General features: G+C 37.2%; 1 protein-coding gene across 2 annotated transcripts in view; it reads left to right on the forward strand.

Annotated features, from left to right (window-relative positions):
- The window catches only part of NPAS3 (neuronal PAS domain protein 3), a 565,719-nt gene that overhangs the window by 154,667 nt on the left and 385,507 nt on the right, over positions 1 to 25,545 (forward strand). For both annotated transcript variants that reach the window (XM_088529242.1, XM_088529243.1), the window contains one exon: positions 7,503 to 7,747. In XM_088529242.1, coding sequence (XP_088385368.1) covers positions 7,503 to 7,747 — 245 coding nt within the window. The remainder of the gene's footprint in view (positions 1 to 7,502; positions 7,748 to 25,545) is intronic.

Genomic DNA, 25,545 nt, shown 5'->3' on the forward strand with positions numbered 1-25,545 from the left:
GAAATACAGATATTTCCAGTAAGGGCTCAGTTCAAAGAGGGCTTTTATACGCAGATGAGTCTGCTAACAAATAGCATGTCATATGATAATGAGGCCGTGTTTTCTTCCGCAGTTTCACATTTCCTAACTGCACTGCTGTGAAATAAGTGGAGTGTTTATCTACTCTCTCTTAATCTGACAAATCTCTGCTAGGGACTAGTGTGCCCACTATAGACAGAACATATGTATACAAAAAGAAGTCTAAACTTTCAATCAGAAACACACTGCTTCCAAATACAATATATTACACTTGTTCGGAACATTCATTTCCTCCAAAGTATTAGTATTTTAATGTAGAAGACTTCAATTTATGTTTAAGAACAAGTAAACTGTAGTACTTTGACAGCCGTTCACACTTAATTTCTTTGCATTAAACCAACAGCATTCTTTTCCACAAACATCTATTGTTAGGACAATGCTCTCAGACGGAATTTATGAGAAATGGAATTATGTTACCAAGGAGATAGCATTTACTATAATGAAGAGTAGATCCTAGAAAATGGCCCCTTTTACAGCAGCTCAGAACAGAGCCACAAAAGCAATTGATTGGTCTTGGCATTTAGTCTTATATCAGCTGTGTCATCCATAGCTTCAGGAGTGAGAACACTAATCTGAAGTGACATTTCTGTTCTGGCGGGCTTTTCTGCCCTGATGAAAGCAATTACTTCATTCCTAAATGATAATTTGCAGGAGTTTCAACCACTTTAATTGATAATTTTTTGTTCTGAGAAGTTCAATTGTGAAGTGATTAGCTGATTTGGTAAATAGAAATTTAAGGTGTGAAATGTACAAGTTGCTCCAAGGTAAAGTGCTGTTTATTGGGCACTGCAAAATTGCTTGATAAAACTCCACTTTCTCTATTATCAGGAGGCTGCCAATTGCTTAGTTCATCATAAAAAGAAAAGAAGATCAAAACTGGTGTTTGGGTTGTGCAGTTTAAGTCTGAACTGATGTACTGCAGCTCAGTTAATTGTTGCTGTATCAAAGTATACATTAGTTTTAAAAGATCGTGTAGGATGGTGAGTTTGAGATGCTTAAAAAGCTGCCAATTTCCTATTATCAGGTACTAATGACTCATTTTGGAAGTAAGTCCTGTTATTTAAATGTTATAACAAAGATGCTTATTGGTGAGAAAACATTCAATTTAATGATTAGTTCGAGCATACACAAACCCGTCCTTCTAAAAAGAAGATTTTTTTTAACTATTTTTTCATATTGAAAACAAAATAAAGGAAACGCCTCTTATTTTGAACAGAAACCCAAACAAAAGAATTTCATCTCCCTGTGATATTTAAAAAAAAAAAAAGCTACAGTTAATATAGGTATTATTTTTTCATATGTTGCACATTATTTCTACAGTAATTGTTAAAACAGTTGGAAAAATGTTTTTTTGTTATCTACAATGAAAGAAGGCATTTTAATAGAAATCAGTTCTGTAATATTTTCTTATGTAGTGAAAAAATAATGGTCATTTCATGTGTTAAATGAGAAATATAAAGCAAAAATGAAGGTCAAACTGATTTAGCACATCAAACAGTCTTTGTCAGCCAAGCTTAATATATCCTGAGTTTGTGGAACAAATGAAATTTTGCTGCTATGTTACACTTTGCTTCCAAACAACCATTACAACTGGTTTTATATATTGTGTGAGCATCAGACCATCAAACAGTGCATCTTTACTGACGTGTTGCTGCAGTGATGATCTACAGCAGCAATCTGCCATTTATATAAGGGCAAAATGTGCATCTATATTTAGTTGTGAAATTGGCCTATTATACTCTTGATGTTTACAGAGGCTAACATAAATTAATGATGACAGCTATGAGCAGTGCATTAGTTAAGCAGCAGAGTTTTTACCTTGAACTTGAAGGTTCCAGCTCCAACTTCCAGCATATACTATAGAGCTTTCTTCACACATTAAAGAAGGGCTTCTGAAATCATTCCCTTTCCTTGGACAGCGTTAAATGCCTTCAATTTGCTTGGCCGAAGATGATAATGTCGTTTAATGGTTTTGTTTGCATTTGTGGCAAACTTCTGCCTTCTAAGAACAGGGATATTTATAGTGTGGGAAGGAAAAAAAAAAAAAAAAAAAAAAAAAAAAGCGTGCCCCTGAGAAGTGTTTGATCATTCAAAGGGTCTGATTTGACTGACTTCTCATAGCTGACATCTGACTCAGTTCAAAGGACAGTTTGAGAAGGCAGGGTGGCCCACTGGATTATGTGCTTCGCCTGAAAGTATTTTTCATTTTCTTTTTATTTTCTTTTTATTTTTCACCTGAAATGATGTGCTTTTCACCTGAAAGTCTCCTCATGCAGCTCATGTCAGAGCCAGTACAGATACTGTAGTAACTATGGATTCCACCATTAACTATGACCACAGATCTGACAAGTGTGCAGGTGTTCAAAGGTTCACGAGTTAAAATGCTGAAGTCTTTGATGAATTTTTGATGGATGAATTTTTAATACAGGTCGACCTTTTTCCTTTGAGGCTGCATGCTAGATTAATTGATAAATAGTGAGACTGAGCAATGGCTGGATCTCCTAGGCAAACAAGTAGGAAAATCCATAAAAATCTTCCTGTCTGACTTCTCAGATATACTTAAGAAAGAAGAAGGTAAAATTTAACATGGCTTTTGATTTTTTTTTTTTTGAGGTTTTATCCTCACAGAAGTACTCTCCTCATTTAAACAGCATAACTGTTTTTTATTAATCTTGAAGTTCTTGCTGGTTGTTTCTGAACTCAGTACTGTGAAAAGGAAGTTGCTATGGATAAGACGCTAGGAAAAAAGCAGAGAAAGAAAGAAAACTGTGTTAGAAAGTCATCTCAAAAAATAAAATGCAAAAAGTGATAACAAAATAGCGTGTAGAAATTAGAGGTAAACGTATTAATTTCCTGTATTGATTTTCCTAACTGAGTTTGAGTCATGTTTTTTTAAATGGAAGAATTTTTTGTTGTTTTTTTTTGTTTGTTTGTTTGTTTTCTCCTGTTAAGTCACATTCACATCTGCCGGAACATTAGCTCTTTTGCATTATTTTCCTCCATTCACTTATATTGCTATCCTGAAAAAGTCATTTTTTGTGCATATTTTTGCACTCTCTAGAGCACATCGTTTACAAAATCAGAACAGTAGCAGATAACATTAACAGGAGGCTTTAGGCACATATTGCCAACAGTGGTGGTGCTTGATTTGGTAGACTGGACTTTTTAACACATATTGCAGTTAAGTCGTGCATGTTACTTTGCTTTTCTTCCTTCATCTTTCTTCCAGCCCAAATCCATTGTGAAGTCTGCAAACATGATTCAGTTTAAGTACTATTTTTAAGATGTCACTATTAGCAAACATTTTCCAAAAAGACCTTCGGCCAAAATAAAGCCTTTTGCCAAAGGGCAAAAGAAATACTATTCTAAATAATTGTTCTGGTGCTGTTTTCTTGGTGTTTTGCATTTACTGTAGTTAACCTGATCAGTGAAATGAAAACAGGAGATTTTTATAGGGCAGAATTTTGGTGGACTTGGACAGCATTAATGAATTGCTCAACCATTAAGAGCCATATTTCCTATATAGTTGCTATAAATGGGCTTACCTGCCATCATTTTTTAATTTGGTCAGCTTGAAGCCTCCTCAGGAATGTGGCTAAGTGAGGGAATGAGAAATACACATTAGTCCTGTAAGAGGTCACAATGTACAAATATTCGTACTAGTTGGAGTGCCCTATTTTTCACTACACTGCATAGATACAAATGCAGATATGATCTAAACATTTTTTTTTAAAATGAAAAAAAAATCTAAATTTGATCTAAAAGTAAAGGGAAAAAAAAGCCCAAAGTATGTCAAACTCATATAATAACCTACAATGACCTAAGGACAATACAAGATAATGTGTTGCTAGCATATATCATATATGCTGACCTGTGGACTCGGGAGCAGTGTATATTTATGTTCTGATATAATAGTACAACTAAGGTCCATGGCCAGTAAGCATTTCTGTGATCGTTATATCGAAAATCATCGTACATGGAAGCACATACACAACAAAGTCGGTTTCAGTGGGAAGACAGGCTGTGGGGCTAGAATTGAATTGTGGTGCTCCATGCTGTTTCCTTTCTATATATCTGTTTTCTTTTCTGTGAAATGGATATAGCTGCCAGCTGCCAAAGGCTTATAGAGAGGTGAAGAATGTTTGGAGTGGACTTTTTAGATCCTTGGATTTAAAAGTCTATACTAATATAAGCATATATATACATATGCATACATACATTGCTTCATTCCCTATGAAGCATGTTATAAACATTATTAGATACTGCTGCTAAGTATTATGGTCTTGCTGGATCTGGGTTTGCTGCTACTAATCCATATTGCTGTTAGAGGCTTAGGAAATTCACTGGTGGTTAACAACAGCCAAATTAACAAGTATGATATAGTGCAGCACAATGAGAAAAGAAGTGCTGTGTTCTGGAATAGTATTGTACTGGTAAAGTTCCTCAAGAAGAATTTCAATAGAATTGCAAAAAATACTGTGTATCCTCTGTAACAATTTGACATACTGTTTTGTCTGTAGCTGATGAGGATGAGCTATGCACTATGCTAGTAAACTGTAGACAAACTGTACCTTTGGGCTGGGCTGGGACTCTGCCTTGGCTGCCAACTGGGGCTAGAGGAGCAGTGGCAGCAAAAACTCAAGTGCTTTCTGTCTTCCCAAAACTGGCATATGTATTTGCTTCCAAGCTATATTTTTAAATTGGAGATAGAAATATTCATTTGTAACCATGAACATGCGGGTTTTTGGATGCAAACCCGCAGAATTAAACCCTGAAAATTATTTCACTGACTTTTTTTTTTTTTTTTTTTTTTCTTACTGCCCAAACTGAGGTACTGGATCCTAAAAATCCTTATTAATTTAGGTCAGTGCATTAGTTGATATTTGGTAACATATTTGACAGCCATTATATACTGCAAAAATTAGGAGCTGTGATTGGCCCATCTTTAAAATGACAGATGATGGTCTGTCAGACCTGCAGAGGTTCTGGTTATGTGCACAGGTATGAATGAATATATATACTTATAAAAGATATAAAATGATGTGGAGGCATAGATGAAGGAGGTTAAGCTTGGAGTGACCATAAGCACAATGAAATCACAAGTGAGTTATGAGTACTAATAAAACTTTTATGCAACACCGTATTATCATGTCTTCCGCATCTGCTGTGTCTTTAATGGAAAAATGACTTTAGAAATGTTGCATATACTATTTTAAAATTATATGGTAACTTTTGTCATACCCTTTCATCCGTAAAAGCAGACCCTCTTTGTATCAATCCATCTGGAAAGGCAATAAAAGGAAAAAAAAATAATATATTCTAGAAAGCTCTAATCCAAAATAGCATTAGTTTTCTAGCCGGTAAGGCTTTTGGGTATGTTTGACCCGCACTCAGTCGTTGTTTGTGAGAACCGCAGCTAGTCTATGTAGCTTTTGCTTGCTGTCTGGGAGACCCCATTTAAGAGTTGTTCCTGGCGTGTGAGTGGCTTTTGCTCCTGTGTTGGCACCGCTGCTCTCCGCTGTGAGCCTTGCACCCCCCTCTTCTACCAGGTGTTGGGGTTAGCAGCACAGTGCTCGGTTAAGAGCATCGCTCGTGGTGTTGCCGGTAGGGTTGGTTGTCCGATATTGCTTTTCTACGTTTGTGCTATCGAATCGCTATCCCTTCTACCTTGGGATATCATACTCTTCAAGCTTAAACATGTACTAGCAGCTCCCAAAGACTGTTGCTTATGTATAAGTAGCCTTGCTTTTCTGTTTGGTAAGTTGCTGTTACGAATGTAAAAGATCAAATAATGTATTTTAAGTTTACATTGCAATATTTCTTTCAGTTTCAATAATATACTCAGCTAAAACTGAAGCTGTGTAAATAGTACATACAGAAGAGCAGGTTCAGCCTCTGGATTTGCTAAGGAATTTTCTGTCTAATTGTTAAGAACCTTTTCATTCCAAAAGTTGATGGGAACCTGACTGGTTTGTTGACAAGTTCACCTGTCTTGTTTAAGACAGGTGGCTGTCTTAAAAGCCACCTTCTTGGACAGAATTAGAATTAGTTGTTTTAGAAAGAAGGACCAGACTGATCTTCTCAGCACTGACTTTCAGACCAAGTTGAGAATCTCTTGGCTCTTCTGGATTCCTCAGACTTGATCAAATAAAGAAGTAATCACAGGAAGCAAAGGAAAGATGCAGTCTTTTTCATAGATAAGAACTGTTTCTGCTCACTTTAACACATTGATTGGCAGATAGCAACATCAACATTGACACCAATCTCCATCTGACAAACAGAAGTACGGCCAAGCTGATCAAATCCTTACCATAAAACGTGTTTTAAAGAACTCCCTTGAAACAAAAATGAGTTTTTTTTAATCATCTACACCTTGACTCCTAACCTTCTGGGAAATGTGCTGCACATTTCTTTCTTTCCCAAACCACACAACAGAAAAAATTTAACCCCTCTTCCCCCTAAAAGAACTGTATTATCCTACTTCGAAGCAAAATGCAAATTGAATTTCAGGGAAGATCAGCAGTTACCCGTTATCATGCCAATGTGCATTCAGCAGTAAGGCACCAATTAACCCTAGAAAAAGATCTGTGTTACTTTGAGGCCTCTTCCCTTGCATACAGGTGGCAGGCAGCGAAACACGGATGTGACAGTGGCAAACAAATGTCTCTGTGCACTGCCACCTGCTCGGGGTAGAGCAGAAAGTCCCTTCTGACCAGAAGGTTGTCTGAGAGCCTGATGTTTATGTGGCAGTGAATTAAAATCCGAGGCCGGATGCACATCGCTCTGTGAACTGCTGTTCCCCCAGCAAGGACAGCTGAATACCCCATAAAGACCAGCTTCCTAAAATCCAGGGAGGTTTTGGTTATTACAGCAGACTTGAAACTTCTGCACCTCCAAAGCTGCTTTACAACCTGATGGTCACCTTGGCCACCTGCACAGCAACTGGCAGGAAGATGCTGCCTGTTCCACAGTCATCTGCTTTTATCTTGTCTTCCCTAGAGTCAGAATTGGGCCCAAATTTAGCTGCGGGTGGGTTGCACTGGGTCAGGAGGAGCAGTAGCATCCATTCAGGTAACTGTCATGTGAATTTACACACAGATGCACAGAATTTACAGAAATGCAACTTTTCTGTGAATTGGTGTGACTGACAGCAGAGTAACAGGTAGCTGGAAAGGAAACAGGTGAAATGAGTTAGGAGCAGCTACATAACAGGTTGGCTGCCACTGAGACACAAAGGCTATTACTGGTTTTAAATATTCAGAGACTGTGAAATATATTCTGAAGCCTGTGTATCTATGATCAACAGCACTTTAAAAATGGGGTAATTTGTGTAGAAGGCTAGCAATGGAAAAAGTAAGCTGGTTAAATGTTACAGAACACAAATATTGATGAATGTGCTGCTTTGTTTTGTGTTTTTATTTCAGTTTACAAGCTTTGAGGAAGGAAAAGTCCCGAGATGCTGCTCGCTCTCGACGGGGAAAAGAGAATTTTGAATTCTATGAGTTGGCAAAGTTGTTGCCGCTGCCTGCAGCCATCACCAGCCAGCTTGACAAGGCATCCATTATCCGACTTACAATTAGTTATCTGAAAATGAGGGACTTTGCTAATCAAGGAGATCCTCCGTGGAACTTGAGAATGGAAGGACCTCCACCTAATACATCAGTAAAAGGTATGGAGCAAACGTGTCGTACAGTATTGAATATGGCAGCCTTTAGTAACCTCTAAATTGAATTTTTTACCGTCATCCTTTCTTCTTTCCCTGCATATCAAATCCTTTAAAGGGATACAAATGTGGAAATCTGAGGTCTGCATGAGAAAGACACCATGTGAAGGTGAAATAAACCTCTTATTTTATTCATCTTTTATTTAACAGCAATCAATTATCAATAATGTTGCAGCCATAGGCCTTCTGGGAAATGTATCTTAAATTGTTTCAAGTTATTTAGCAATGATTGAGATTCTTTGATTATTTCAGCATCTTATAAAAGGATGCTTTAAGTGAATCACAGCATCATTTCTGGATTTGGAGACTGAAACATTACGTAAGTTCTCTAAAATCAGCTATACGTTAAAGGCAGAATTGTGTTTTTTATGTTCAGGAATCATCACATTTAGGTTTTCCAGTCATTAGCATCCGAGACAAGGATAGTCAAGAATTTTACGTATCATCTTGTAATAGGCAATCTTCTAAGCCTATAGGTATCTATCAAAGTTTTAGCCAAAATAGACAGATTTTCAATATTACACATCTCCTTTTCATGCTTAAACAAGCAGTTGGGCAACAAAGCATGTTTTTTAGATGGGAGGTGCCACAGAAGTCTAGTAATAGAAATCAGGAATTTGGTTTTAGAAAATGTATTTGTATCCGTTGGTTCAAACTGATTTTCTTAATGACTTTTATCAGCTGGACATGTTTTGTAAATTTTTTTTTTACTTTTTTTGTACTCATATTCCTTCTTACATAGACAAGCGTTTGAAAGGTGTTTCAATTTAGTGTGCAAACGGCACTAACAAAACCCTGTTACCAAAAGCTGTGTAAGTGTGATTGGTCTGGTTTTGACAGCACAGAAAATTACCCTGCTTTATTTCAGATACTGATGTCACATGTTAGAGGAGAAATATTTTAGAAAGAAGCATATGAGATTTGAGAACTTTATTTTTCACATATCAGGGAACTTAAGGGTTTAGTCCACACTAAATTGGATAGGTTGTGTATAGTGAACGGCCACAGAAATTGCCATATGTAAAAGTAGGTGCAGGATGATGGGATCTTATTTATCAACTCTAAAATGCCCATGCAGGGTTATTGATACTGGCTGTGAAATAGCTTTTAATTGTTTTCCATTCAGAGGAAATACTTTTAGCAAAGAAAAGCTTTATTTTCACTAGAAAAAGAAGATAGCCATGGAGGGCAAAAGCAAAGAACTTTCAGACTGACGATTTAGTAGCAGGACATATTTGCGTCACTTCATATATTTCATTTATATTACCTGCCACATCATATATAATTTTCATGAAGAGGAAAAAAGGTAATTACATCATCGAGAACACGAGTATAACATGGTTCATCAGGCTTGTGATATAATATGCAAATGTTCCCCATTTTTTCAGTACGAGAGATTTTCTCAGGCAATTAAACAGTGCTTCAAGAGTCATATGAAGTGGACCTTTTGCTGTAGGATCTATGATCTGTCTGTTCATATTGTTAGTTCCTCCCACCACTACCCCTACAGTGCTTCTCTAAGGTGTTCTGTGTTTAAAACCTCTGCGTTCTGCAGGCTCTCTATATGGGATCTGTCTTTTTTTATTATTCTCTTGTGGAGTGAGAATATGTATTTGAATAGTGGTGCTTTCATTTTTGTGTTTCATCCAGTGTGGCAGAATTTTAGGGATAATGGAGCCTTGTTCTTGGAAAACAATATATTTGAATATAAGTACTCTAGTTCAGAATAAAATGTGTTTTCCTCTGAAAAGCATAGGTAAATGCTTCATGCTGTCTTTCCACCCTATCTGAGGCAATAATCGAGCTCTGCACTCGAACCGGTGAGATGGCTGAATCCTTTTCTAGAGACCTAACCTGAATTCCAAACCTGAGTCATGTGGAAGCCCAGGAGCTTTAGTGTTTTTTTGTTTTGTCTTTGCGTGGAAGTTCTTTCTAGTAACAAGGGTTTGCATTTTGTATATGTCTGTGTATGGAAATAATGCTCAGCCATTACCAATAAGTGGTGTTTCATAGTATAAGAATTCACCACAAGCAGTTTGAACTGTAAAATACAGGTATGTTTTATTATTTCACGGATTCTCTTTATAGAGAAATATGTTAGCACATTCTGATCAAACATTCATGAAATTACATCAAAAGAAATTCATTCTAATTTATTAAGGTTGCTTTTTGCTGCCCTTGAAGTTCATATGGATAAACAAGTTCACATAAATAGCTTGCAAGCTTCATGTGAAGTATGGTTGATAATCCTACAGTAAAACACTAGACGCTATACTTTGTGTCCTCAAGCAGTCTCACAGATAGACTTAAAGGCATTTAGAAAATTATGAGAGGAATATAGGCTCTCTAGGCAACTGCTTTATTCATTTATTTTTCCAAATGTGATGGCCTACTTGTTAATAATTAAATTTCAAAGCTTAGTTTTAAATTTGTCCCCTAGTACTGTATGGCAATTTAATCAATTTAATTTAGTATTTCAGGAAGCTCCCTTACTCTGCCCAGTATTAATCATGGCTTTTCTTAAAAGTCTATAAAAGCTGATGAGTTTGTTTTCTGATTCCTATTGTGTAGCAATCACTACAAGTTGTGCTTGAAAATGAACACTCAAGTGACTCCATATAATATTTTCAGAGTCAATTACTTCATGGAAATGATATCTTGAGCAACTGCAAAGTAACAGATAGTTTTCTCCATTATTTTAGAAATATCTGTATTGTTATAATACAGATCAAATCTACAAAGAACATTATGCATTATTCAAGAAATGACCAGGCATTCTCAGCAGTGTTTCAGCTAAATAACTGATGATTGTAACCTTTAAAGAAATCTCATTGTGGCGACTATTGGTAAATCATTTCTCCATTCATAGTAATCTTTATTTAGAGGCTATCTAGAAACCATTATATCTTTTATTAAACTTAAAAGGAATAGCCAATGATTTGACATTTGCTAAAACCGGACAAATTTTCCATCTTCTAACAGAGCAGGCTTCAGTCATTTTTTTTGGCACATTGTCCAAGGCTTTATTTATGAAGTATTAGGCCTTGTAAACAAATACGCGTGCAACTTGCAGCAGATGAGTTTTAAGACTGCAGTTCTTAAAGACCAGGACATGATTATCGTATGGCAGAAATAGTCAAAAAAAATTACATATAGTCAAAAGGAATTTTTTTTTTTGCCTATTTTTGCATAATGTGTAGACTATAGTATGAACAGCAGTACTATTCCACCCTGCTCCCCCCATGCCCCAAAGGCTTTGTTTGACTCTCAGGATTGAGTGGACATGAGAAAAGCAAATGAATTTATAATCAGCTTTTTGCAATCAAAAATGAGCTTTCTGAAAGTTCTGATTTAGGAAATGTTATTTATTTATTTATTTTATAGTATATACTTAGTGTTCAGCCAGTTAGTAGGGCCTTACTTAATATGTCCCTTGAAGTCTCCTTGTACACTTGGACTGCCTTACCTACAACAGGCCAAGATTATTTTGGTCACCTTCATGTTTTCAATGTCATTGTCTGCAAATGATTGTCCCCCTCCTCCTTTTTTATTTTCTTTTTTTAAAATGTTTTTCCCCTAAATATCAATAGCTGTGAAACAAGTGCATTAAAGCTACTGCATCTTTTTTTGTGTTGTGCTCCCTATGTTATATGCATTTTTGTTAAGCCATGTAGTTTTCTTTTTTATAAGGGAAGGTGGGGAATGGGCATGAGGCATTAGGGGTATGTGGCATGTAGAAAGTGTTTGGCTAATCAGATCATGTACTTCCTTCTGGGCAATTTTGTGCAGCTAGTAGTAACTCTGGGATGCAATCTCTATAAAAAGGCCTCCATCTCATTGACTCACATAGAAGTGGCAACTGCCAGGACGTCTGCTGCTTTTGAAACAGCAATTACTCCTGGTATTTGCAAAGTGCAAAAACCATAGCAGACTGTGCCTAATCCTGGAAACGCTTGTCCTGGAAAATTGCCATGATGACATCAAAATATTCATTATAAAATTGTATTGGTTTTTAGTTAAACTGAGGTGCTGATCTCCCCCGCCCCTTTGGAGATGCAAATGTTTTTCTAAGCTCGTAAGTACAGTTTCCTGTTGAATGGAGTGACATATGGGAACTAGAATACGTAAGACAAGTTTTGACATCTTTCCTTTGAATGCAAAAACTAATTAAAGGATTATCCACAACCTTAAGTTATAAATGCGTTTAATGTGCACTTTATATTTTAAGTCAAATATTCACATATTATGTTGCTTAGAAAACATAGTTCCTCTAGCATTATTTTTTAAAGCTAAATATTCACATTTTAGGTTACTTTAATAATATAGGTTGTCTTTTCCAGCAAGAGATGATGAGATGCGTGAGCTATTTTGCCTTAGGTGTGAAAAATGACTTCAGCTAAGGAATTTGGAAATAGTATTGACTGGCTCTTAGGTTTTGTGAAGAATTTCAGTTTTAATTTTGGAACTAAAAGGCAATATGGCTAAAGTAGGTAATTTTTGACATCTGTGTTTTGCAGTTAATTCATATTAGTATGAAAAGAAATCAGATGTTGTCAAAAACGTTTGTTGTGGACTGAAAAGTTATCAGAACTGTTCTTATCAGATGTAACTAAGGGAATATGGCAGGTTGCTTGCAATAAAACATTCAATGTTACTTGGCCTACTTTCAAAACAAAACAAAACAAAAAAACAAAAAAAAACCTCAATAGAAAAGATGTGCAAAATGTAGGTTGAAAGTGGACTTGGTGTCTTATAATATTGAGGTTGAGGAAATAAGTCAAATGCTTTGAATTCCTTGTGAAAGAAAACAAATACGAATAATAAATGCAAATGTCAACTGAGATTGCCTAACTACTACTGATAGATAAAGGTACATTTTTCAAGAGATAAATTATCCAGAATGATCTAATTCTGGAAGCTCTTTAATATTTTCTGTTGTCCGTCCTTTGTGGGACACTTGTGGGGACACTTTGTGGGACATACTGTGGGCTGCCTTCTGAGCAGGAGAGGCAGGATAGTATAAACCTTCCCCCTTTCCCTGCCAAAGCACTTAAGCCCTTCCCTTCTGAGCCACTGCTCACTTCTGTCTTGGGGAAATCATCCACTGAGGTAAAGAAATAAGAATTACCTTTTTTCTCAGTGTTTGTGGCCTGAGACCTTGTTTTTCACTTTTAGGCATGAAAAGATGATTCAAATGAAAACATAACATAATTCAGATGATTCTGCAGAACTGTTGTAGAAATGGTCTCTGAATCTTGCCATCCAGCTTCATGCTGAGCTTCTGCTGGATAGCCCTTCTTGATAGCCCTTGTAATCCATTTCTCCCTGCTTGCGGGCATTTTTCTTATTTATATAAGACTCAGATTCCTATTCAGGTTAACACCGCTTTACAGTTCTTTGGCATTGTAGAAGTATATAACACTGACTATAAATGTGATGTGTGTGTTTGTCTCTATATGTGTAGAGTGTGGGTGTGTATATTTGTAAACACACATCTATAAACGTATATGTATATCTATAGAAAACACTGTGGATAAAAGGAAAATATAGAACAACTAAATTGGAATTTAGAAGGTGCAAAAGGTTGACCTGGGAAACCTAAGATATTAAGGATAATTCTGGCAGGATTTAAAAAATGAAAGAAAAATTTGTTTTTGTGTGTACTAGAGAAGGTGGCAGTAGTATAGACCCATTAACAGTAAGGAAAGTAAAATTTCTACGGATGCAGAGAAGGCAGGAGAGCTTAATATGCATTTTCTCAAGTGCTTGCCTATATAGGATCCATTCTACAGGTCTTTATAGCTCCCTTGTAATGGGATTGTTCGTTGAGGACACACAGTCATCAACACAGGAATGCTTGAAGGTCGGCTCTACTGTTCTCTCTTGCCTAATTCCTTATATCTTCTTGATCTCCTTGTTCATCCTGTCTTTCTTCTCCCTCAGACTTCTCTTGTGAAAGCATTTTGTCCCTGGAATTCAGATGCCAGAAAGCATGAAACTTCAAGAATTTTTAAGCATGCCATATTTATACACAATGAATGCAATCTTGCTTCCTAAGAGCTTTCTTCCTTGTCTGAATCGTGTTTAAAAATGATTTGAAAAACAAGGAAGTACATGTGCCGAGAGTGCATGTGGATTCCTACCCAGTACTGGATGTCAGTGTAATAGAGCTGGAAACACATGGCACCTCAGTAATATCCACCACTGCCACTGTCCAGTTGTGGGTGACTATCCTGAGCTACTGCTGTGGTAAGTTACTTGCCATGGAATAAACCAGGAACTCTGAAACCCTCTTCCAGGCATCATTCTCTAAGAATCCAGCTTAAAGTGGCATTCAGATATTCCAGAGCTGTTGGGTAAATTCTCTGTGTTCTTTAGAGTAAGATTATATTGCTTCTGATTCTCAGGACCATCCATTCCTTGTAGTGCTGCTATTGTGAAGTTCATAATTCTGAGGTATCTTGGTGTTGAATGTCCCCAGCCTTAAAACTTTTCATGGGGGCTGGCCTCTCTGAATGCAACTCTGAAGAGTATCTAAACTCTGAAAAAGTTCCTTCCCTGTCACCCTCTCCCTTCTCCTCTCTTTTTGTATAAGACAATCACTTATTCCATGCTGACTGGCTTGAGAGGCAAGATGAGACAGTGAGATACCTGTCTTTGTTTCTTCCTGCATGCTTTGCACTGCATTATGCTGCATCAAAATACAGAATATAAGAACATAATCTACAGAATTTTACGAAACCAACAAAGAGAAGTCTTATACTCTGCCTGCAATGCTGTGTCAGCAACAGCTGTTTGCGACTGAGGATAAAGCAGATATTCTTTTCTCTTTTGTCTTTTACAGCATTCATCTTCCTTTTCTTCGTCCCTATTCCAACCTTTTAGTAAGCTACTTCTGGTTTTCAAGAATTGTAGAATGGGAGAGCTATGGATTTCCAAGTTCTCAAGACAGTAAGCAAGGATTATTGTATCTGGTTTTCTTTGCTTTATTGTCCTTTCAAGGACCCCTGTCATGACAGATAGTTGAAACAGAAAAGAAATATAGACTTCCTGTTGCCAGTAAGAGCAAAGAAAGCAGTACTTTTAGAAATATAAGACCTGTATGCCCATCTAAATGGGGAGCTACATAAAATCTCAAAGTGGATTTCTTTTTATTAAGAGGCGAATAACATAAAGCACTGTAATGGGGTAGAGAGGTGGTTATGAGAGATCCCACATGCCCAGCATGTCAATAAATAACTAGAAGTAGTATTCAGATCTCCTTGGGCTTAGGAGTACTTTAGCATAAATACATGATGCGGTTTGGTTTTTTTGAGGTATGCTTATACAACTTTCATGGTCTGACCTTTTTCTGATGTGCATTTCAACATAAAAATCTGTCTATTCCCCTAAACCTGAGCAGCCTGAATGGGAGGACATCCATTCTTTACGCTTCAGCCCCCGCAAACCAGGCACAATGCCAACAGCATATTGCTGTGCAAAGTAAGGCTTACTTCATGTGCATGTTATTACACACAATCTTTGTGGATAGGTCATCTTGAAGAATTAGGCTTACTTATGCCAGGAAAATATTCTATCCATATTTGAAAGGAAATGGAATGATAGGATGATGTGCTAGCAGACTGTTCAGTAAATGAAAAAATGGCTGGCCAGCATCTAGTAGAGCTAAGCTTTGGTAAATCATCTCTCTTGCACAAATAACTTGCCTCAAAGGTTTCTAAAAACCCTGAGAACATTTTTGGCCCACTAAGTTAATATTAAATGAATCTTTTGATATCTTAGAAATTCTAGATAGATGGAAAATTTATAAAGGCAAAAGTTTAGAAAGGAATGAGTGGAACGATATGAAATCAAAGGTACTAGTGGGATGGTATGGGTGAATGTGGATAGCTGTGTAGATCTGAAATTAGGTCTATGCAAAATTTTTCTAATAGATAACAGTAAGATCATAATTCTTTTTTTTTTCTTCAATGAGTATGTATTAATGGAAAGTAGTTCTTGTAAATAAATCCAACTTAATACTTTGAGATAGGAGGTCCAATTAATAAAGTCAGGTATAGCATACAGAAATTTTTGTGTGGAATTTGACTTGCTATTGCACAAGACCATGATGCAAAATATTAGAAAAACCTTATATTGTCAGAACACATCGTATACACATTAAGAACATACCTGCTAGGTGTTGGATAGAGGATCCCAGTAAGAAGGATATGATTAATAAATTTTGGCGAGGTTCTGCAGGAGTCGCTCTGGGCATGATTATATGGAACTGAGAGTAAATATGTCATTGGTGCTTCTTTAAATTTTGCAAATTACAGTGATGGCTGGATTGTAGAAGATGATCTGCGCAGCTTAGTAACTCAAACCTCTTTAAATTATTTCAGTATAATGAATTGGAAAATTATATTAACTAGGAGAAGGGGGTTACTTGTTTCGATCTTCACTAGGTTATTGCTTTGTATTTAATTTTGTTGCAAGACTTTGAATGCTTTTGGTTTTCATGCTATGGAGAAGAGGAACAAAGAGAAAAAGCATTTGAAGTTCATCTTTTGCACAGATAAGTGCAGGAAATAGTTTTTTGGTATCAGCTTGCAAAGTTATCTAAGCCATTCTGTCTGTCAGGGCTAACTGCTAATGTAGAGTTTGGTTCCTGAAATATCTGTGCTACTGGTTGCCAGAAAGTGAGAGGCCATACCAGTAAGGAGCTCTCTCCAAAGTCCTGTTTCTTATATTGTTTACCTATGTGACTGTTTCCAAGTACTTTTTAAAGCAAAAGTATGAATCAAAATTAAATTCTGGTCTCAGTATGGTAATTCTCATGGAGAGTTCAACATGTTTTGACATCTTCAGACAAAGAATGCATGACTCTCCAGAATATATATAGTCCTTAGCTCAATATAAGACATTAAGATTAGTATGTAGTGGTTTGTGAGGCATGTGTCAGTCTAGATTGTCTAATATTCTTTCTAGCCTTATATTTTCTGAAACTAAAATGCTTTTAATGTAACTAATTAGGCCAATAGATTATTTACCCCCCATACTAATTAAGGGACTTGATAATATCATTAGATTATGCATAAAGAACATAAATTTGAGAACAGGCAAAAGAAATTGAGAGAATTTTCCAGGAAGAATTGCTCCCTTCCTGGCCTTCTTGGAATGCAAAGAGGAGCAGACAGAGATGGATCATAAAATTGCAGTGTAAAGCAAGGGCAGCCCCCACCCTAGCACCCGCAGGAAAGCCAGCCTGTTTCTGGCATGTTTGGCCCTAGTAAAGGGCCAAAGCCAATGACTAGTGATTATTTTCGGTCAGATGAAGAGCTAAAAGATGTTGGATTCTATTATCTGTCCCCATTTTTTTTTTTCACACGCTGCTAGTAGAAATGATGGAGAAATTGTTCCTTATGGTATTTTATTTGTATTCTGGAAAGTTATGTCTGTCCCTTGTGTGGAGATGCAAAACATTTTTCGGCTGGAAACAAATTAATAATCTTTCTAAAATGTTGTCAATCAGATGTCAGTGTTTAGAAGAGTTGTTTATTGCTTGAAATCCACCTTTCAACTTAACAATTACATAGGAAAACAACCAAGCATTAAGTATTTATAAGAATGAGTTAGAACTGGTGACTTTTTTTTTTCTCGCTATTTTTTTTTCTTGTTCTATTGCACCAGCTTGGTCACTTTTTCATTTTCGTGATGTTCTTTTAAAACAGTTTGTTTTCCTTAGCCGTTTTTCCTCCTCCAGTCTTTAGCTGGAATATCAAATATCCATGTCTTCCATTTGTGCTCAACTTCCAGTGTTGACTCCCTCTTTTTGTGTTCCTGTGTTTTTTCTATGCGTTTGCATCTACAGTTATTGAATTCTCAAGGTAGTCTTGATGATGAAAACAAATGGTGATGAAAGAAAACAATAAAAGTAAGCTATAGCTGTCCTTGATAATTTTTTTACCTTTTCGTTTCAGCCTTTTTTTCTGTCTATGTGCATGTTTTCATACACACAGTAGGCCACACTGTATCACTTAAAATTCATTCCTGAGTTAAGAAGATACTTGTCTCACTCCAGCAGAAAGACATGGGCATGGTAGTAACTGGAATTCATGGTTGAGACCAACATTAACAGTGGTTGAGTGGGTATTGACAAGAGCTTTGACTTCAACCTTAGTGAGGTTCATGTGTCAGGAGAGCTGTGCAAGTTGCAACTTGCACTAGTTGCAGCCATGGCAACAATGGGAAATAAGTCAGAGGGAATATTCAAATTAAAAATAACTTATTTTCCATGGTTATATATGATAGGGACTGTTAAAGCAAATTCATTATTGATCCACTAGAAATTTTTTCATTAAAGGTGTGCTACACCAGCTCACTGTTTCAGAATCCTTTGATAAAATGCTTCCATATGATTTTTATATTCAAGTTTTACATTGTATGGGTTAGCTCCAGATGGTAGGGTGGTGATGGTGGTGGTGTTTTTTGTTTTTGTGTTTTTAGGAGCATGAATGTCTTAAATTGTATGTGCAGTCAACATAACTTTTTCAAATAATGCACATGATGGGGTTAGCCAATTACAGATGTGCAATAAAACTGGTGAGCCAAAAATTCTTGTTCTGCTTTTTGGCAGTTAGTAATCAGAAACAGACAAAAAGTGATCATGGTTGTACTTTTCAATAGCTGTTGCTATCTGTAGACTGCAGTATCTGGTTGACCTTTTGTCTCTTTGCTTGTCCATTCTGAACTGAAGAAAGGTCTTTTTACTATAAGGAGTGTTTTGGATAGGGACTCAGTAAAATTTAATAATGTGTTGCTCTTCATGAATAAGCAGTGGTTGAGTGACTGGATCTTATGTTTGCGCTTAACAGTTACAGTATAGCTGCACTTTAGTCCTCCTAATGCTAAGCAGTGAACGTAAGAACCTGCTTAAAGTCATGCCAAATTTAAAGGAGTTTTATATCTTTGTTTCTCTTATTAATATGTTTTACTGAATTTTTGGGGACTTCTGTACTTCTACAATTTATTTCCAGTTGTATGACTGCATATTCTGGATCTTGGTGAGACTCATGAGAGGATAATAAATGCAGCTGTGTCTGAGGTGAAGAACTAGATTAACCAGCTTAATACTGTGAGCAGCAGAGACCTTAAAAAAAAAAAAAAAAAAAAGGCGGGGGGGAGTGACAGAAGGAAAAGAAAAAAAGGAAAGAAAAAAAAAAAGACAGAGAGGGAGCTATTAGTGTCTAGATATGACAAAATAAAGCAGTGTGAATGAATGAGCTTTTATAATGGTTTACCAGGAGTTGTATCACTAAATGCTACAGGTCAAAAGTTATGACTCAAAGTATTGGGGGGGGAGGAGGCAACATTTTTAATGAAAAGAATAAATCTATGTTTCTCATCTCGTATGATTCCAGTTATCTATTTATTAGTATTTTCCAGTGTGGCTGTCCAAATATTTGAAGTAAATAGTAGTCAGAGCCCTGGAAAAGAAGTTGGAAATACATTGATTTAATTATAATTATCTTTATGTAATAGGTATATTAGATATCCCTGGTATCTAAGATTTAGGTATTCAAGGTAGACCCAGCAATTTTAAAACCCACAGTGAAGTGATTTTTTTTATCTGTGTAATATGCAAGTGTAACCGCAGCCTAGCCAAACTTTGACCACAGTATCAGCTCAGCTTGATTTCTGCAACTCTTCTCTTTGAAGGCAGAGGAAGGAAATCGAGTTTCCACCAAATCCCTATGCTCTTGTGGTCTTCCATTTCAATCAGGGATATAAAGTAGTATACAATGAATCCATAGTAAAGACTTTCCCAGGACATTAGGGATATCAGTAAAAACTGTTTTCATTAGCTGTCTGTAATTAAGGAGCACCCTTCATAAAGAGCTTACAGTTTAGAGAACATCTAAGCCTCCGCATCTTTCTCCGATGGTGAGCAAAATAAGAATCTCCACATTATTAGGCGCTTAAAGGAGCTCAAAATTTTAAGATATAACACTTAAGAAATACCTTGTTTGTTAGCCTTTCAGCCAAGGTGAATATTTTTATTTCTAAAGCTATTGAAGTTAGTCATACTGTGATTTCAGTTCCTAAGAAAGGAACGAAAGGTAAAGGCTTAATGAACTGCTCAACTCCAGTTGTGCCACATTCCTCCTCATAAGTGGAACTGCTAGGAAATGCTTACCTTAATCGCAAGGCTCCAGCATGTCCATCCCTAGGATTTTTACTTACGGAGTTAGCTGGGTGCATCTGCGTAAGCATGTGTGTGTTGTCAGTTTTGTTCCATTTATATCATACAAAAACTGTTTTTGCTTTTGCATGGGGTGGTGCCAAATGCAAGTACAAAATTGTGTGTCTTATTTTATCTTCTGGGAAGACGTTAAAAGCTTATTCATAATCATAAAAGAAATAGAAGAAAAGTATTTTTGTTCACCTTTTACACATCCATACAACTCCCAGCTATTACATGCAGCAAGCAAAATACTATTTTCACCATTACTTCAGTTTTTATAAAAACCATGACTGTGTAAAGGGTTATGAAAAATCAAGAGCTGCTTTTTTTTTTTTTTAAGTACACATGACATTTCTACAACTATCAGAGCAACTCTACATTTATGTATCTCCTTTCAAATTTGAATTGCTGTGTATGCCAGCTGTTTCTCATCCTCTTGATGAAGCAGAACTGTGCTGATAATGCTAATAGAGAAATTGAGGCATATACAGATTTAGGGCTAGCTTTTCAAAAGAGCTCAGCACCCCAACTGGGACCAGATTTCAAAAGATCTCTGATCCTATTCAACAACAAAATAAATAGCCAGATTTTCAAAAGATTTCAGCACTTTGGTAATCTGATCATAAGAAGCAGCTGCTGAGCACATTTGCGGAGGCAGCCGGGACTGACTTGCTCAGTACTGGGCGCGAGAGCAGGGAGCAGAGCCCTGGGCTGCGGCAGCAGAGCGAGGGCCACCTCTGTGGTCAGGCAGTGCTTCATGGGGATATGCGTTCCGCTTCCTGGAGCAGATTCTTTGCAGAATGATGTTAGGATTTCTGCTCAGGGTTGATGCTAACGTGGTCAACAAAGAGAAATATTGCTAATCCCTCCAGGTATAGCAAGCTGAACACAAAATGCCCTTGTTAAAGATTTTGTAGTCCATGTTCAATTTTCTAAGGGTCAAAACAACAAAAAAATACAGTAACTAGGTATTACTTGATCTAAGCAAACCTGTAGGCGTCTTAAAAAATAAGCCTGTAAAAAAGTTTATTATGTGGCAGGTCCAGATACGACTTTCTGTGAGCTTTTACCCTCACCTCTTGTGCTGAGGGTATAACTTTTTTTTGACGTTTTAAATGTTTTTTTCTGTCCCCTCTTATTTCTGAAAAAAATGGTGTGCTTCATTTCCATTCTCTGAAGATTAATATTTTGGCTGCTTATTTAATAGTTTTCTAGTACTTCACCCATATGCATTAGTCGTCTTCCTTCATTTATGCATTGGCCCTGCTACTTATTCTTCATGTCCTGCTCTCGGTATCCCCTAGTTTCTACCTCTGATCTTTTTTCCTCTGCTATTCTCTGCTTCAGGACAGCTTATTAGAGCACTTGCCAGGCAAGTTTTCTCACAAACTTCACACAGAAACTGAGAGGAGAAGTGTAAAAAACAATGTAACAGCAACAGCCTATCTAACTTCTTCATGCATTTAGCTTTTGTAATTGATTTCTTGAGCACTTTCACTGAGTGAATGTATGGAGATAGTTTATCAAATTGAATTCATAGATTTTTAAAGCTGAAGGAAATGCTGTCTGTGTAGAGCCTGTTATGTTGAGAGGCTCGTTGGTAGCCCTGAGACTGAACAAGGCAGTCTTCTGCATGGTTTAAGTACTGAATGATCCTTTACCTCACTATGGGCAGTCCCTAGGTTGGTAAAACCTTCAGGCAAAGCCAGGGATTCAGCAGCTTTCCAGTGTGCAATTGCTTGCTGTTTCAGTGTACTTGGATCTCTAGCAGTGGTAGTGCCAGACAGTGTGTAGAATGAGGACATTCTTTGAAGATGCCCAGGTACTTTCTCATAGTGCTCTTTTGTCATCTTGAAAACAGGAAGATGAATTTTGGACCCAATCTCAGCTCAGTCTGAACTGAACTTCATATGAGGGATTTATTATGGTCAATATACGGTTGGTCAATGAAGTACAGAACACACAGAGCAGTTGCAGCGTTGTTGTTTTGAGGTAGCTCGAGCAGCTGTGATAAGCATCTACTCTGACTTCTTGCAAACTGCAGCCAGAGAAGCCCATCCAGTGATTTCTGTACCTATTTGCAGTACAGGTTTATCTCTTGGGAAGATATCTAGAGTTGATGTAAAGCATTTAAATGATAAAGAATCAACTACATCCCTGGGCAGATTGTTCCAATGGTTAATTACTGTCATTGTGAAAAAAAGTGTGCCTCATTTGTAGTCTTATTTCAGCTTCAGCTTCCAAACACTGGATCTTGTTATGCCTTTTTCTCTAGATTAATGAGCTGCCTACTGTCAGAAATCTCTTCCACATGTAGGTATTGTGATCCTCTTAACCCTCTTTTCAGTAACTAAATAAAATGAGCTTCCTTAGTCTTTCACTATAGGGAATGACTTTCAGAAGTCTAATCACTCTTTTAGCCCTATTTGAGTGCTATCTGATTTTCCAACGTATTTTCAGAATGGAGGAGCCTGTAGTTGAACACATTATTCCAGCAACATTCTCAAAAATGGTGAGACCAAAAATCCTCGTATCCGTTCTGGCATGATATTTGCTGTCTTGTACTTGCACATCCCAGGGATACAATATTTGATATTCTTTGTGGTGTAATATGAATTGCTGCCTTTTTACGTAGAGAATTTTCATGAATCCCTCTCCTTCTCTGTGGTGATAAGGTCTGAACAATGGCGGGGTGGTACCTTCTCAGGGATGATCCTGATGACCAGTGCTTACCCTGAGTCTGTAGTTTGTTTCAGCAGCAGGGTTATTTCTGAAGGGATGGGTTGTAGGAGAGAACCCTGGATTTAGACAGTAGGTATCTCAGGGTGAGCTTGCAGCTGGAATATTTTGGGGTCATAGGGTTGGCATAGTGTTGGCATAGCTGGCTGCAATTTTATCTTCTGTGAAAAGTAGCTTCTTCAGAGTCAGGTAGTTGCTTCCCAGGTATAAACTAAGCTTCAGATTTTGCTTGTCCTTTCCTTTAGCTTGTATTCTCAGAAGTATATTCTGTCAATAACAGACACAGGTTTCAAGCTCTCAACTATTTCCCTTTAGAGGGGAAATATATGTTGGGGAAAGAAAGATATTTTACCTTCTTTTTAATCCCATTCAGAAGCTGCCGCCTCATACTCCAGGGCAAGTTCCTTTAGCTTTCCAAAGCACAAAGAAACTCAGGCAGGTCTGCTTCAGTTTCCATTTCAGAGGCCGTCCCCCAAAATTATAGGGTTGGAAATTCTATCAGGACCTTAAGTCCTGTTTCTCTTGTTTGTGAAATATATAGGTAAGAAAAGCAGTCTTGGATCAGTGATGGTGTCCCCTGCCCTGCCCGGCAGCAGCCTGCTGGAGCAGACTCAAATACCTGTTACAGGTAGCCTGAAGGAGAGGATTGATCCCTCTCTATTACTGTTACTTTCTTCCCTTGTCTCACGCTGCCTGAATGGCAATTTTTCATTTGTCTTGCCCATACCATGCCCTGAATTCTGCCCTGAGACTGTATGCAGTAGTATTGCTTATAACAGCAGCTAGCCTTCAAGAAGGGCTTTGGCCTCTTTATGCACAGTTCCAAGTTATCCAAGGGCATGCTGCATAACTGTATTTCTTGCAAACCTTCTTGTGAGGCTTGCGCAACTTACAGAACTCTTAAGATACCCTTTAAAAAAAAATCCATGCTGTTTGAGAGGGAGGTATGTCAGGTTACTCATAATTTCTACCAATGCAGAGTTCTCCTTTGAACATATAAATGTATGTTAGTGTGTTACAGTATCGTAACAAGAGGGATGAAATTATTTGAGCCCATCTGTACTATATTTTGTGCTCCTAATTATTTCATTTTAATGCCTCCATTTAGTTTCATACTGATCATTTATACTGACAAAAAGAAAGAAAAGAAAACAAGGAACCTGTCATCAATCATTCATTTAATCAAGTAGCAAAAGTAGATAAATAAACATTCTGAGTTAATTATTCTTCTGTATGTAATGATTGACAATAATGCTAATTTATTCCCTTTTTTTAACCTTTGACTGTCAGTGTAGTTGGGATTAATAGGCAGTGACAAAATGAGAAGAAATACATTTCTAATAGCCACCAAATATCGCTAGTGTTGGAGTATTTTCCTCTGAAACTTTCCCCTGAAGATGTATCAGATTTGTGTCATGTGCTATTTTTCACACTTTCTGCCATGCTTTCTGCCATTTTCGTGATTACTATTAGTTTACAGACATATGGCCAGGAATATTTTATGAATGAAGAGGCTTTTTGATATATAAAATCTTACTTGTTCACATTTATATGAGCTTTATAATTTGAAGGTCTCAAAATACTTAGTACTGCCACTGCACAGTCTAAGAGCTACCAAAAGGTCCATGTTATGGCTAATAACTTTGATTATCTGCTCCATCCATCAGAGAGCATTTCTTCCACAGGCAACCTTCTCTACCTGCTTTGCAAAGTTCAGGTGGGTCCTTCCAAAATGAAGACGGCATTTCTCTGACTTTTTGAGTTACAAGTACAGAATGGCAAAAGTGGTTTTCACTATTATGAATGCAAAAAGGGTAATTCAGCTTGCAACTCGGCCACTCGACCCTGCTTTTCACCATTATATTATGTCCCCAAGCGTAAATAGTTAAGTATCGAAGTAGATTGCAGTTAATCAGTTACTCCAGCTTCTGAAATAACTTTATATAATGGTATTCTTGCAGATCAATAATGTACTTCCCTGAACAATACAGGAAGGGGACATTTTGTAGCCACTTTGGGAATAGTATGTAGCATGTCACTCTAAGTGAAAGGCATGCTTTTCACCAAGCTTGAATTGTCATCAATTCACAAAATACTCCATGCTCTTACAGTAGAAATAAGCTTTTGCTTGTTTGTTTCTTTTGGTTTAGGTGTGTTTCTAGCAATATTTCAATGAAAGTATTTTTGAGCCTTTCAAAGATGAAAAAGCTCTGTTTGTGCATCTGTGTTTTAGTACTGAGTCCAAAGCTGAGGCACAAATACATAAATTTTGGTTTTACAAACTGGGTTTGTATCTGTTTGTTATTTTTTTTTCCTGTGTTGTATGTAACCAGGGAATCCCAATTGGCTGTACATCTTCAGGAGTTCAGTGATTTTTTTTTCCCACTCACAAATGATGTGCAGTGAGAATCCTTTACATTTTTTTGTCCTCCTTCATTCTTTAAAATAAATGATATATTTGTCCTTGCACAAAAATACCACTCTGAGAACAAACAAGAATGCTCAAAAAAAAGAAAAGCCCTTTGTGACTTTGCAGGTTTCTGCCATCAGAAAAAAGTACCGTGGCCATCCCTACCTCTTCCAAAGGGCCGCGAGTGCGTTGCTGACTTGGCGTGCAGGGTTAGTTCTTAGGTGGGGCTCTGTGGGGCTGGCTGGCGTTTTCCTTATAGACCTGGGGGACAAGACGCAGCCTGCGGGGCGCGGGTCTGCTGCCCGCTCTGTGCTGTGTGTGTGGTGATGGCACTGCTGGGCTGGGAAAGGTGCCGTGAGCGGAGTCTAG

The sequence above is a fragment of the Tinamus guttatus genome, unplaced genomic scaffold (assembly GCF_059628265.1).
Source record: "Tinamus guttatus ecotype Peru unplaced genomic scaffold, ASM5962826v1 Tinamus_guttatus_pri_ptg000327l, whole genome shotgun sequence".
Taxonomy (NCBI): domain Eukaryota; kingdom Metazoa; phylum Chordata; class Aves; order Tinamiformes; family Tinamidae; genus Tinamus; species Tinamus guttatus.